Raw genomic sequence first — 12,593 nt, 5'->3', positions numbered from 1 at the left:
GTTATCCCAGCTGAAGCACCCATCAGATGATGGATGTGGTCAGCTAAGCTGTGGTGCTTAAACAATGCTCAGCATTGAGGGCTCGAAAACAAGTCAGGATACCTTCATGCTTTCATGATGTTTACACCAAATTCAGACAATGCCATCTGAATGTTGGATGAAATCTAGACTCACCCGAACAGGAAACGTCTCTCCAGCCATCTGTTGTGCGATTTTTGTGAGCTCGTGTGACTCGTAGCATCAGTTTGCTGTTCTTATCTGACAGGACTGACGCCCGGCGTGCTCTTCTGCCGCTGTAGCCCATCTGCTTCGTAGGTTGTGGATTCAGGGATTCTCTTCTGTAGACTGTGGTTCAAACCAGTGATTGTCAAAGTTACTGTTGCAATCTTGCCATTCTTCTCTGACTCCTGCCATCAACAATCTATTGTCACCCGAAGAACTGCCGCCATTCTCTAAAAAACCTTACAGACTCAGACCAGCTCGTCTGACAAAGTCGATCAAATCACCTTTTTGATTTTGATGTTTCCATTTGAACTTCAGCAACTTGTCTTGATCGTGTCTACATGATTAAACAGACTGAGCGATCCCAAACATAACACGTGTGTGTGTGTGTGTGTGTGTGTGTGTGTGTGTGTGTGTGTGTGTGTGTGTGTGTGTGTGAGAGAGAATATAGTTGATTTCTTGGCTAAAGAAGTCGCACAGTTGCTTTTGGTGCAGCAGTCTGAAGAGCCGAGTTTCTTCCGTGTTTGAAAGAGGAGGACGGCAGCTTGTGCAACATTCGACAGATATTGATCACGATCTGGCAACATTCATCAGCTTGGATATAAAAATGGCTTTCAGCTCCAGAAATCTGCTGTTCGACTGATGTGTGTTTGCAGCCTGAGGGTTAGATTGTTCCTGACGATTCATTGAAACATAGACTCGGCTCTCGCCGGCTGCCGGTCAGGTTTTCCTGAATCGTACCCTTTGCTGTGCTCTCTGCAGGAGAACCACCTCCAGTTGCTTCTTTCTCGAATGTCAGAAAATGTCAAAGTAATCTGTGTCAGGTAGCAGACACGCCGCTTAAAAGCCACAACAGTTCAGCACTTTGTTTTCTGTTGTTTCAGCCGCACTGCAGACACAGCTGCTCCCTTCACTTATCTCACACGTCGGCTGAAACCATTCAGCCGAGTGTTGACCGTGATTAATGTCCCAGCGTTCCCTGAAAGCAGCACAGCAGAAACCTGTGCAGGTGCTTCTGCTGAACCTGCGTGTCAACATTTCACTGCAGAGATTTGAGATTCTCGCAAATGTAAAACAGACGAGTCCATCAGTGCAATTAGTAGCAGGTGTGAACGAGCCAATTAGGAGCGAGAACAATGTGGAAAAACGAACCTGTTGCTGCAAAGCGTGAACCGACAGAGACGTTCTCAACTCCATCTAAAAGCTCGCTTTCCTGTTGTGCAGCATAATCAGAGCGCATCCTGCAAGAAAGGAAATCAGGAGGAGAATAGCAAATTACGGTATTTCAGACAATTTCACCAAATTACAATCATCTCCACGGATCCACAGGCAGCTTCTCATCCTCGGTGATTAAATCTCTGCAGGCTCAGACGAGTGTCAGACGTCTTCCAAAGTGCAGCCTCGTGATTACTTCAGTTTGTGGACTTCTAAACCTTAAATAAATATATTCAGTGCAGGAGCCAGAATCAGTTTTGATGCCTGTAATGGTCAAAGTGACGCTCTAGCAACAAGTAACAAGTAACTCCCCTTAGTTTGTTTCAGCTGTGAAAAACATTGTGTTGTGTTGGAAGTATGAACTTTTCACATCGGTTTGACCTAATGACCGCTGCGCTGCTGTTTTTCTGAGGCTTACTTGATGTGTTTACTTAGACTTAGACTTAGATCCTCCCGCGCCGATCGGGCGACAAGAGAACGCCATCGAACTCGGTCTATCGCGGCAGTTGTTGCTTCATCCCATGACAGTTCGACTGAACGTAAATCTTCAAGGAAAGTCCTCCTCCATGTTATTTTAGGTCTTCCTCGCCGTCTCTTTCCATTCTTCGGGTTCCACAGAACTGCGACACGGGCAGGTCTCGGGTCCGGTAGCCGAAGGATGTGACCGGCAAATCTGAACCGACGCTTGGTGACTTGGACATGGAGCGGCTCTACTCCCGCACAGCGATATACTTCTTCATTGGTAACGCGATCCCGATATGTGATTTTGAGCAGCCGTCGAAGACAACGTTGTTGGAAGACGTCAAGATGGCGGTTGATCTTTGCAGTTGATTTCCAAGTCTCCGCTGCATACAGTGCCGTCGGTATAACGATGGTCTTCAGGAGCCGCACTTGATGTGTTTACACTTATTTTTTTTCCTTTCTATCTGCTCGGCTTGCAGATTAACTAATGAGCCTTTGTGATGTATTGAAATGTAATTTCCTGACTGTTAATCCAGGAATCTGTGCAGCCGCCAGCCGCCAACCTCTTTTTCAGGGCGTTGCACATCGTCTGTGAAGGTTCTCAGTCATCCAGGTCATCGTAGTCTGAGAGCTCGGAAAGAAAAGCGTCTGGACTTGTTTGTTATAGATGTTTCGTCCAAGAAGCTTCTTCAGTTTTAAGAGCAACTGGTGGATTTAAGCCCTGTGGGAGTGTCTCCGAGAGGGTCACGGACCTCCTAATGATCCTCTACATGTGAAGACAGGTGTGAGTCACAGTCAGCCAGCGTTTCAGGTGAACCCATTGTGAGACCTAGCCCCACCCTGTCATGTGATGTGAGTGGGCGTTAAGGCGTCTGGGAAGGATCTCAGACGTTGCACATCTGAAAACTGCAGGAACGCTAAAGGACACCTCGCATGATGTAACGGCAAAACAGGAGGCGTCTGACAAATGCGCCTCTGTGTTGGTGATCTATAATCTTTCCAGCGAGTTCTGGGTCTACATCAGGGCCGCCCGTGCTGAATAGGCTCTACTCCGAGCTCCCTCTGGGCTGAATGAGAAACTTTAACTCAGTTTTCCACAGATGAACTGAAATGGCTCCATGTTTCCCTCACTCAGCACTGCCAAGTGTACATAAGCAACACGCAGTGTTTCCTCTGTAGTAAATAGTAAATTGAAATCTCAGACGGATGAATCATCGCTGCTTTCCTCATCTGACATTTGTGTTTCCTGACTGGTTTGTTGTGAGTTTTTTGGCATTTTGTAGCATTGGGGGAATATCTGAGTGCGCTCTGATTTATCAAAGAGAGAGTGGTTTTAAATCTTAATGTATACAAACTTCAGACCATTGACACCAGCCCGGAGAATCATCACCTCTTCTTTCTCTGTGTGCCATCAGCTCGTGTTTCTCTTGTTGCACAACGTGCTGCAATGCAGTTTCTCCGCTCGAACTCATGAAGTCTTGAGAGGGAGGCGGAAAGCTGGAGAACAAGCGGACCTGAAATAGGAGTGAGTGATGTAAGAGAGACGGAAAGAGATTTGGTAAAACAAGAAAGAAACGCAAACTCGGAGCAGAAGTCCTGTGATGGCTTTTGTTCCTGCCGCCGAGCACAGTCACAGGTGTCGCAGCGGGCGTGCGGTAATCACGTGTGTGTGTGTGTGTGTGTGTGTGTGTGTGTGTGTATGTGTGTGTGTGTGTGTGCTGCACATTGGCTTTATTCCAGTGTATCACACTGCATCAGGCATGTATTATGATAAATGGATGCTGTGTTGCAGTGAAAGCTGAGGTTTCCCTCTGGTCTGCTTCAGGGAAGAAGCTCATTAGTGTTTTTCTTCCTGGTCCTACAGACTTCACTTTGGGATGACAACAAACACACAACACAAAATAACTGAGCTCATCACAATGGTGTTAATTAATAGCTGTGATCTAAAAGTTTCTGCCTGTTACTTAAATGTGAACAGTGTTAGTTCAGGCAGCTGATTCCCTTTTACGACAGGTGCTATTGCACTGCAAGCCACCAGGTTTCGATTAAATGATTCAGTTGGAAAACAAAGACTACTACTAATACTAATACTCCATTACCTGCTGTTTAGTTCAGCTCCACCCAAGAGGAATGGAGCTAAACTAAAAGACTGAAGAAGAGCTTTGATTAAGTAATTCTTAGATTAATCCATAACGATGCTGAATAAAAATAATTAAAACTATGCTGTGGGTATAATTAAGCAGCTCTGGCCTGAGATTGGACATTTTAAAGTGGGAGTCTATAAGGATTGACTCCTTTTTGGAAACAGCCTCCAGTGGCCATTAGGGGAACTGCAGTTTATAGCTTATCGGTCCGTAATGCTAACTCCCATTTTCTCGTTCTTGCAGACACGGATGTGTTCGGGAAGCCGCCTTGTTACGAGGAGGCAGTTCTGATGGATGATCCTCCTCCACCTTACTGCGAGGTCTTGGCTGACCCGCGGGGGGGAACGTACCTGAAGCCCGCCCCTCTCCGAGCCGCACCGCCGTCTTTAAGGGAACCTCACGATCGCGCCCCGGTGTTCACATCCGAGACCAGCAAGCCTCCTGCGGCTACCGTGTTCCCCGACCGAGGCTACTCCTCCCTGATACGCCTGCCTTCGTCTCAGCGCTGGGACTCTTTGGGTCACCTCCTGTCCAACATGGATCTGAACCACAATAACCTCACCCCACCTGCAACCCGATCCCTTCAGGCTACAGCCGCGATGGCTACCATGCCCCGCAGAGACCCGAGGACTCATAATGACGGACTTAGAGGTGGAATACAGGGACTTCAAGGAGGGATTCAGGGGTTCCAAGGAGGGTTGCAAGGGCTTCAGGGGGTCCATGGACTCAGGGGGTTGGAGCCCAGCTGTGGCATGCCAACAGCCTTCCCCTTGCTGGGCCGGAGCACTGCTGTTTAGGCTCGAATCCTGTCAGAAAAAGGATAAACATCTAAAAAGCTGGACATTTGGTATCATAACGCTGCTACAAGTAGAGATTTAATTGCCCAAAGAGGGTTTTAGGGCTGGAGAGGCGTCAGGAGTTAATTTCCCCCTTGCAGCTCAGTGGGCAAAAGCTGCCACTTAACTCTGCCAGGACCGAGGCTTTCAGCTATGTAGGCATATTACACACTGTTTCAAAGCGCTGTTGTCGAGTCAGAGGAATTCTGCTGTCACATTGAAGTCAACACCAGGAGGAAAGGAAAGGAGGCAGAGGATGAGAATCCAAACGAGCAGTAAGCACAGCGGCTGCCCTGCCTTTCATGCAGACTTACTATCGCCTTCATTTCCAGCCCTAACTACCCTCTCTCGTGGCGCACTTTCATTCATCCCCGATCTCTCCTCCTCTCGCTGCACTCGAACAACCTATTGTACGAGGCTGCTGTTGCCATGGCTCCGGGAAACTGTCTGTAGCCCACGACGACCTCTCTTCTTTTATCCTGTTCACAGCTTGCCTCCTCCTCGAGGACTGTGAGCATTAACGCTTACAAAAGAGCACACGGTGACCTTCGGCCAGCACGTCTCTGATATTAGAGGCGAAATGCTGAAGGTCAGTTTACCTTCAGAGTTGTTTGGATTCCGCTGTGCAGAGTACAAGAAAGCCACAGAGACGAGCACGCTTGGATTCATTTTGTAACGCGCTGTTTTGTTGTTTTCAGTGTCGTCTTTACCGCAAACTGCTGGCACTGCCCTTTTGATGGTCACCGGCTGACGTCAGCTGGGTCTCTGATATGAAAAAGAAAAGATTTTTCCATGTAAAAACTTCCAATCATTCTTTTAAACTTTGTGACAAATGCCTTGTGAAATAAAAACATCTTCATCTGTGACGCGTCTTCCTGTGCTTTGTGAAAAGATCCAAAAAATAAACGTTTATTAATATAACACAGATGGAAGGATTACTGAGGCAGGGCGTAAACAAACAGGAGTGAACCTTTTTTCCAGGCCAGAGGCTGAATTCCAAATAAAATCCACAACCGGAAACAGACTAAGGAGAAGGATAGGAATAGGGTTGGGTATTGTTTAGGTTTTATCTGATACCAGTACCAAACCGGTACTTTTGAAACGGTGCTCGAACCAGTGCTTAAAGAATAGAGAACACAAACTTTGTCCAAAAACCTCTCATGTTCAGCTGTTTTTTTGTAAAAAGATAACAATGTTAGCCTTTTCTGCAGCTATGGGGCATATATGGTATCACTCTTGGCTGGAAGCAGTGCTTAAACAATGGAAAAAACACAAACTTTGTCCAAAAACCTCTCATGTTTAACTGTTTTCCACTTTTTCTTTGGTCATTTTAGCCTTTTTGGCCAGGGTGAAGGGAGCATCTGCCATCAAACAAGAAGACAGCCGCATGTAGCTATGATGATGTTTGCTAGTTCACCTTACATGCATTAATGTAATAACGTGGTTAGCCTACTCAACGTAAATTACACACAAACAACATTAAGCTGCCCACGCAGAGAAGAACGGCTGCTGCTGCATCATCATCCTCATCATTCCTGCTACACTGGCAGGGCTAGGGGCCAGGACTCTCCTCTTCGGGTTTTTGGGGGATGTTGCTAACTCCGGGTCCAATATGTGCACGGTGTGAGGTCTCGCAGCAAGCTATCAAATACGGCGCATTTCTTGGCTTTTAAAAAAACGCTATGCGTCGCCAGGTGTTTCATCGGATTTGAGGTGTTACCTCCTTTGACAGTATCACAGTATCAGCTTAAAGCACTTGTTGCTGCTGAGTTTGCATCTTTTGCTGTGAAGTACAGCCAGACGTTTGACCGCTTCGCCTTGGGCATTTTTAATCTGTAGCTCTGCTCTAAAAGAACGTACGTACCTGGACCCGCCTACTATCCTCGGAAACGTAAAATGATTGGCTAGAATTCAAAGTGCATGACATCTCAGGAAAATAAAGCACCGAAATGTGCGCTGCTTTTCGGTCTGGTTACGACCGTTTATGTCAGAACTGGTGCCATCATGGCACCGGATACCGGTACCCATCCCTAGATAGGACTACAAATTGATACACACCGAGGGCTAAATGGAGACATGAGGGAACCAAGGTACAGCTGAAAGTATGAAAATGGAGGAAAGGAAGAAATAAACCTCTAAGAAAATTCGGCAGACTTACTATCAAATTAAAACAGGCAAAGGAAGACGAGTAGGTACAATGAGTGTAACGGTGTAACCAAATTAAACGGTAATAATATCACAGAACTGAAAAAGCCTTGTACAAGAATTCTACTCTCTTTACCCTGAAGTATTTAAACTCCTCCCACCTCTGCTCCTCCTATCTTCACTGTTGTACCTGTCTCCCTCTCACACCTGTGTTCTAACTTCTACTGACTTACGTTCTCTCTGAAGCATACCTCCACCTCTCCAGGCTCTCCTCCACCTGCTCCCTACTCTCACTGCAGATCATGACGTTGCCTTCACAGATACAGATCCACATGACCCCTCACCCCCTCACCTGTCCATCACCCCTGCAAACAAGGGGCTCAGATCCCTGATGTAATCCCACCCCCATTTCAAACCCATCTGTCCCTCCTACTGCACACCTCCCGGCTCTCTGTCCTCACACAGTGCTCTGAAAAAGTGTTTGTCGTCTTCCTCATTTCTTCATCTTTTGCTTATTTATCACATTAAATACAACAGCGAATACTAAATGAAATTTTAAAACTATTTCATCTTTTAAGCTGCAAAAAAAGCTACCAAACCTGCCTGACTCTGCGGAAAAGTACGTGAAAATCCTGTGAATGTGATAACTTGAGAACAAGGTGATGTAGGAACAGTGGTGAACCTTCCCAGGAGTAGCCGGCCTACCACATATACTCATCCAGGAGGTCACAAGAAACCCAGAACAACATCTAAAGAACTGCAGGCTTCACAGCTAAGGTCAGAGGTCACGAGTCAACAAAAACAAAGAGTTCAGGGAGAGAACCACCGCTGACTAAAACAAAGGCTCGTCTCACATTTGGCAAAATACAACTTGATGATCACTGAGAGTTTTGGGGAAAAACTCTGTGGAGCGACGAGACAAAAGCTTAAGTTTTCAGAAGGTTTGAGTCGCGTTACATCTGGAATCAAAACGGTCATCACCCCAACAGTGAAACATGGTGGTCGTGATGGTCCGAGGTGTTTCGCTGCTTCTGGACGACTCGCTGTAACTGATGGAAACATGAATTCTGTTCTCAAACAGAAAATCTTGCAGGACAACATCCGGCTATGTGCTAAGAGCACTCAGGTTCTGCAGCAGGACGACGATCCAAAGCACAGAGCACGTCCATCTGAAGGGATGGAAAAACAAAATGAAGGTTTTGGTTTGGCCGAGTCAAAGTTGGGACTTAAATCCGACCGAGATGCTTTGGTGTGACCTTAAACACACAGTTCATGCTCAATCCTGCAAAAAATATCCTCCACAGTGAAAGTCATTACAGATGCTCGACTGCGATCGGTTATTAGGTTTTACTTTTTCACACAGGGGCAGGAAGGTTTGGATGGTTTTTCCCTTTAATAAATGAAATCAGTTGAAAAATGTGTTTTGCATTTACACAGAGGACTCTGACCTTTTCTATGCATCTCCATCAAAACTGTAAGATCTCCCTGAGCTGCTCCCTCAGAGCCCGTGAAACTCCTTTTCTGTTTAATAATATTCCTTCTCTTCTACCTCGACATCCCGGCTGAACACGTGTCCTCATCCGAATATTCTTATTTCTTGGGGTGTCAGACGAAGTGAGAGATGTGGAAATGAAATCTGCTGTAATGACAAATCCATCACCTCAGCCTCACGTCTTCTCTTTTCTTTACGAGCTCACAGCGAGTCTGTTTCATCTCCTCGCCTCAGCCTCGTGCAGCGGAGATGAGTTTCTGTGAAATATTTTGTGATTAAAAAAAGTCAGATGTCCTCAGATTCTTCAACTACGATGCGTAAAATTACCGAGAGCTGCTTCTTAAAAGACTCACAGAGGAGCCTTTGGCTGTGACCGATTTGGTGGTTTGTTTTATACATCAAAGCCTCAGGAAACGCACCTCGCCGGTGATGTTTAGTGAAAATTCAAAGAGTCGTTTAGGCTCAAAACATTCCTGCTGTTTGTAGACGTGCTGCTAATATGAAGTTTGTATCGCTGGCAAATGTAAATAAGAGCCTGTTCAGACTGAACGTAATTACTCTGCCATTAAGTTGTCAGTTGGTGCTCCTGGCTAACAATTTTAACAGCTCCAGGGCACAAACGCTACTTCCTGCCAACCATCACACATTTAATGAAAACTGACTGACCTAACAGCTGTCAGTAAATCTAAATGTACCGTTTAGTGTTGACTGAACTACTAAAGTCCAGCAGCTGGACAGTAAGTCTGAAGGTCAAAGATCTGAGATCTGCAGTCGTTGCCCGTTTGATCAGTAAACAAGTTTCAAGCATACAACAGGATTTCTGTTCCCAAAAACAGATTCGTCATCAAAAATCAAGGAAACTGCAAAAATCTTCTGCAGATGATTCGTATCTGAAAGTCACGTCCTTAAGAATCCGAGGACGCAAGACCTGAGTCTACATCTGGACCTTCAGCTGATCCGTGTACTGTTCACTGAAGCCAGAAATGGTTTCAGTGGAAGGGAAACTGGGAGGACAGGTGAGGCAAACTACAGAAGAGTGGACAGAAGGTCTGACGATGCGAGCGAGGAGTCCAAATGAGACATTTTTGGCTCAAATCTTCATCAGTATGTACCGTCAGGAGAGAGGTACAGCTGTAACACAGGTGGAGGTGTGTCGTGGTTCAAGGCCAGTGGAGTTTATTAGACCACCTTCCATAACAACAACAAAACACACTTTTTTATGCTATTATTTAATAGCCACATAAAAAACTGAATTCACCTTTGTTATATATAAAAAAGCTATTTTTCATGAATGCAAGTAAATAATTTCTTAATCAGAAACTAATATTGTGCTTTACAATTTTTTCAGCTTTTTCTCTAAAATTAAATAAGAAAATGTGTCGATAACTAAAATAATTTTAAAATTAAAAGTATGGTTTTCCTTAAGGAGCTTGCACTCACTGGTCGATTAACATTATAGAAATTTTAAAAACCCACTTTGGTAAAAACCAGTACTGTTCATTTAGAGCAGCTGAACACGTTTGCCTGAAGCGCGTACTCAGGAAACACTCGTCCCAGTGTCAGCCGGTCACAACCAGCAGCTGTAAAGTTTCTAATGAGAAATCATCAGTAGATTAGTGTATGTAGACTCTGAGGAAGCCACAGAGTAGAGTGGAGTCTAAGGAGGCGCTGTGGAGCTGTGGATACGGAGGGGTAATAACTCCACATGGTTTCATGCTTTTCATCATACTTTATTCTTACGGTTGGTGTTTCAACAATACTCGGCTGCAGCTTTGCAGCTCACAGCCTCACTATCAACAACAGTTCAGTTCTTTCTTCTTTTCAGCAGGTGAGGCGTGATTGCTCGTGCTGCTCAGGTGTGTCTGCCTTCCCTGCAGCCGCGCCACAGGTAGATATGTTGGAGCAGAGAGGGGAGCTGAGATCGGGTGGTCGACAGAAGGCAGGAAAATGATTGGACCAAAGTGATGACAGCAGAATCGAGTGTGACAGAGCGACAAAATGGAACGTAAAAAATAGACCATCAGGCCAAACGACCAAGAATCAGGACACAGGAGTGAATACAGATCTTTCTTATTGAACATCCAAGTAAGTTTAATTTTTTCGATTTGCAGACTTTTATTTTTTAGCGACGACTGCAACAGACTGCTCATCTGTCCAGGACACGTCTCACCTCATGATAGCCGGAGTAGGCTCCAGCACGGTGACCCTGACCTGCACAACAGGAAGAAGATGAATGGATGCTTCTTGATCCAGGTCATGTTACGGGACTGCAAGAAATACCAATTCTTACCCAGATTTTGGCACCATAAGGATGTTTCAAGGTAAAACAGCAATTCTATCAAGCTAACATCAGACAGCAGCTAAAGTTAGCATCATAAGACAAACCAGAACCCTGACAGTGATTTGAAAAAGGCTTGTAGAGTTAAGGTGTTTTGGTTCAGGTGTGTATCCCTGAGTCTTTCCTTTAAAGAAGGAATATCAATTATGAACGACACTTATTAAACCACAAAGGCTCATTTGATTAAAGAGCCTCAGCCAGACAGGGACAAATGGAGCAATTTGTTTAAATGTCACCTTTTCTGAGCACTTCTGATTCCCTGCTGCCACAAAACAATGTTAATGATGCTTTTAACTACTAAAAGCATCATTAACTACCATAACTACCATAACTACCTCACACACAAACAGCACTTTCACGTGATCGACACTGGACGGAGGAGATCACCTTTAAGACTTTTAAACAATAATGTAGCTTCATATAAGAGTTTAATTAAGGAGTTTAATTCATGGATATAGAACTGAATAGACCTTGTACATGTTCAATGAAATTATGGAGGCTTGTTTGTGTTTGGTTTTACCATCTGACCAACCATCAGATGTATAGGTTACTTGACCTTAAATATAAAGCATCTTGAAGCGACTGCTGTTGTAATTTGATGCTAGATAAATAAAATTGAATTGAACAACAAGGACCCTCCAGCAACCATCAATGGTTACCAGGTGATCACCAAACACCTGCGCAGAGCCTTACCTTAACCTAACAGTAGTTTTTAAGGCCTACATCTGTATGTAGTCTTTAGAGTTAGAATTAGAATTCAACTTTATTGTCATTGCACATGCACAGGTACAGGGCAACGAAATGCAGTTTGCATCCATCCAGAAGTGCTTTAGTGATATAGATATATTAAAAGTATAGATGAAAATGTCCTTGTTTGTCCTTTAAAGGGGAAAGTGTTCATGCATTTACAACAGGGGTCTCGAACTCCAGTCCTCGAGGGCCGCTGTCCTGAAACCTTTCCAGGTATCCCTGCTGCAACACACCTGAATACAGTTAGTAGGTCATTAGCAAGACTCTATAGGACTTGACTGCATGCTGAGGTGGCAGTTCAGCCATTTGGTTCATGTTACAGCAGCATGACTGAATGAACACGGTGCAATAAAAGTACTGTTAGAAGTACATTTTTCCAAACACTTACATTTGCCTAAATTTACTTGAGTAGGGTTAGGGGTTGCCACCTCAGCATGCAGTCAAGTTCCATACTCTTGCTAATGCCTACTCATTTGATTCAGGTGTGTTGCAGCACATGGAAAAGTTTCAGGACACCGGCCCTCGAGGACTGGAGTCCGAGACCCCTGATTTACAAGATTCTGTGTAAAAGAGACGAGTCTGATGAACGTTTCTGTTCAGGGACACAAAAAAAGCCAGAAAACTCGTCTGGAAACACGATTCAGTGTCATAGTCGTGACTCTTCATGGTCATCACCAGTCATTATACTTTGAGCAATAAAAGGAAATGACTGCAGCTGTCTCTTAATGTTACACTTGATTTGTTGAGGACAGAAATCAATCAATCAATCAATCAAAGCTTTATTTGTCACAAGCAGGTTGCCCTGCAGTGAAAATGGGACCCCCCCCGACCCCCCGACCTTACACACGTAACACAGACATCACATGGGGTTACAAGTCGGAGATCGGTAGCGTTGCAGAAAAACACTGAAATGTACACAACAATGGGAGGGTACAAGAGGAAAAAAAGAGACCTCCACTCCATGGTAGGACAGCACGAGAACAGGAAAC

At 44.9% G+C, this 12,593-nt stretch overlaps 1 protein-coding gene across 12 annotated transcripts in view; it reads left to right on the top strand.

Moving 5' to 3' along the window:
- prr7 (proline rich 7 (synaptic)) overlaps positions 1 to 5,745 on the top strand; it is a 45,413-nt gene extending 39,668 nt beyond the window's left edge. For all 12 annotated transcript variants that reach the window (XM_082549735.1, XM_082549742.1, XM_082549740.1 and 9 more), the window contains one exon: positions 4,287 to 5,745. In XM_082549735.1, coding sequence (XP_082405861.1) covers positions 4,287 to 4,840 — 554 coding nt within the window. In that variant the 3' untranslated portion in view covers positions 4,841 to 5,745. The remainder of the gene's footprint in view (positions 1 to 4,286) is intronic.
- Positions 5,746 to 12,593: the final 6,848 nt, after the last annotated feature.

This window comes from Aulonocara stuartgranti (genome assembly GCF_965226115.1).
Source record: "Aulonocara stuartgranti genome assembly, chromosome: 10".
Taxonomy (NCBI): domain Eukaryota; kingdom Metazoa; phylum Chordata; class Actinopteri; order Cichliformes; family Cichlidae; genus Aulonocara; species Aulonocara stuartgranti.
This window is presented reverse-complemented; position numbering and strand designations above follow the sequence as displayed.